This window comes from Triticum dicoccoides, chromosome 4B (genome assembly GCF_002162155.2).
Source record: "Triticum dicoccoides isolate Atlit2015 ecotype Zavitan chromosome 4B, WEW_v2.0, whole genome shotgun sequence".
Lineage (NCBI taxonomy): Eukaryota > Viridiplantae > Streptophyta > Magnoliopsida > Poales > Poaceae > Triticum > Triticum dicoccoides.
In genome coordinates, this window is record NC_041387.1 from 133,863,556 (window position 1) to 133,865,226 (window position 1,671).

Consider the following 1,671-nt stretch of genomic DNA (forward strand, 5'->3'; position numbering starts at 1 on the left):
AAACACGAGAGGCACTACAGGGTGGGTCCATGGCATGCCTAGCAACCTCTTCGGCCTCGGCTGTTGGTACACGGACAAACGGTTTTCCCGTTTACAAAATTTACTAGAAAATCACAGCCTAGCTAGAGAGTACGGTCAAGGTCAATGGAAATGGCAGGGGAGGAATGATGAGCAAGCTATCCCACACATGGCCCAGCTAAACCCCACCCCTCCCCTCAATTAACTATCCCATCACCTCTCTTAGTCAAATTACAGCATATATAAACTGCACGCGGCGTATCACCATCCCACACGAGACAATATACCAACAGCACACTCGCATAGTCGCATTTGCACACACCACCGTGCACGCAATCAATCCCATTCCCAGCTTGCCTGCGCACCTCCGGGCACCGGAACCAAGCTTTATACACCCCTCCAGCGTACACCCCGACGTAGCCTCGCAGAGCTAAGCTGAACTATATATCCTAGCTAGCGTACCGGCGATGTCGTCGACGGGGGCGCGCAGGGGCGTTGGCAGCGGCGGCGGCGGCGGGCACTTCCCGGTGGGCCGGCGCCGCCACGTGGCGGTGGTCGACACCGGGTGCAGCTGCCGCCCGCGCCGCCCCAGGATGCTGCTCAGCCTGCCGTCCTTCCTCAAGCCTTCCTCAGCGAGCAAGCCGCCGGCGAGGAGCACCAGCTCGTCCAGCCTCTTCCCCTCGTCCTCCTCCACCGCTTCCTTCTCCACCAGCTACGCCTCCTCCAACTGCTCCAACTACTACTCCTCCTACCATGGCTTCGGCGCAGCTCCCAAGCTGCATCAGCAGCAAGAGCACCTTCCCTCCGCCAAGGAGGTACCGGCTGTGACGCCGGCCTCGCCAGTCAGGAGGCAGCCGGCGAGCATGAAGAAGAAGCAGAAGAAGAGGTATTACGTGGAGAACAAAGCAGCTATGGCAGAAGCGGCGCCGGAGGAGGACGTGGGGCTGGCAGTAGAGAAGGACTCGTCGGACCCGCGCGCCGACTTCCGGGAGAGCATGGTGCAGATGGTGGTGGAGACCGGGCTGTGCAGCTGGAACGACCTCCGCAGCATGCTACGCCGCCTGCTCGCCCTCAACTCACCGCGCCACCACGCCGCCATCCTCACCGCCTTCGCCGAGCTCTGCGCCCAGCTCGCCTCGCCGCCACCGCCGGCGGCATCGTCGTACCACTACCAGCTCTAGTCTATCTAGCAAGCAGGCTAGCTAGCCAGCTGAGGTCTCGAGATCCTGGTACCACCCGGCGTGCGAGCGCCGGCGTCGCGCATTCCCGGCCAGGCTGCCGGGTGGTGATAGGATCTCGTAGAAGAAACAAAGGTCGCTAGTACCGCTAGTACGAGCACTAGACAAAAGCTCATTAAAAAATGTAGCAGTACCAGGTGTTTGATTTCTGGAGTCTGTTCTTGTTGGTGGGTAATTAGTTTCTTAAATGTTTAGTTTGCTTTGCAAGTTATTTTAGTGCTACTATTATTAGTGCTTAAGTATATGTATTGCGGGTGCGGCGGCACGGCGTGTTGCGGAGTGGTCGGGCTCCTGGCGGCTGCGGCGGGAGTCATGGTGGTGGTCCTCGCCTCTTGGCGCGCGGGGCTGCTCCGGGGCGGCGGCGCGGGCATGTCCTGTGGGCGCGGCCTCGGCCTCCCCTGCTTGGCCGGTGGGT

General features: G+C 60.5%; 1 protein-coding gene across 1 annotated transcript; it reads left to right on the plus strand.

Annotated features, from left to right (window-relative positions):
- Window positions 1–308: 308 nt before the first annotated feature.
- On the plus strand, window positions 309–1,495 carry LOC119295454 (transcription repressor OFP8-like). Its single transcript, XM_037573873.1, has one exon. The coding sequence runs from the start codon at window positions 486–488 to the stop codon at window positions 1,197–1,199; it is 714 nt and encodes a 237-aa protein (XP_037429770.1). The 5' UTR covers window positions 309–485; the 3' UTR covers window positions 1,200–1,495.
- The last annotated feature ends 176 nt before the right edge of the window (window positions 1,496–1,671 follow it).

Excerpts from the sequence above, each read along its gene's own strand:
- LOC119295454 (XM_037573873.1), top strand. The coding sequence starts at position 486 with ATGTCGTCGACGGGGGCGCGCAGGGGCGTTGGCAGCGGCGGCGGCGGC.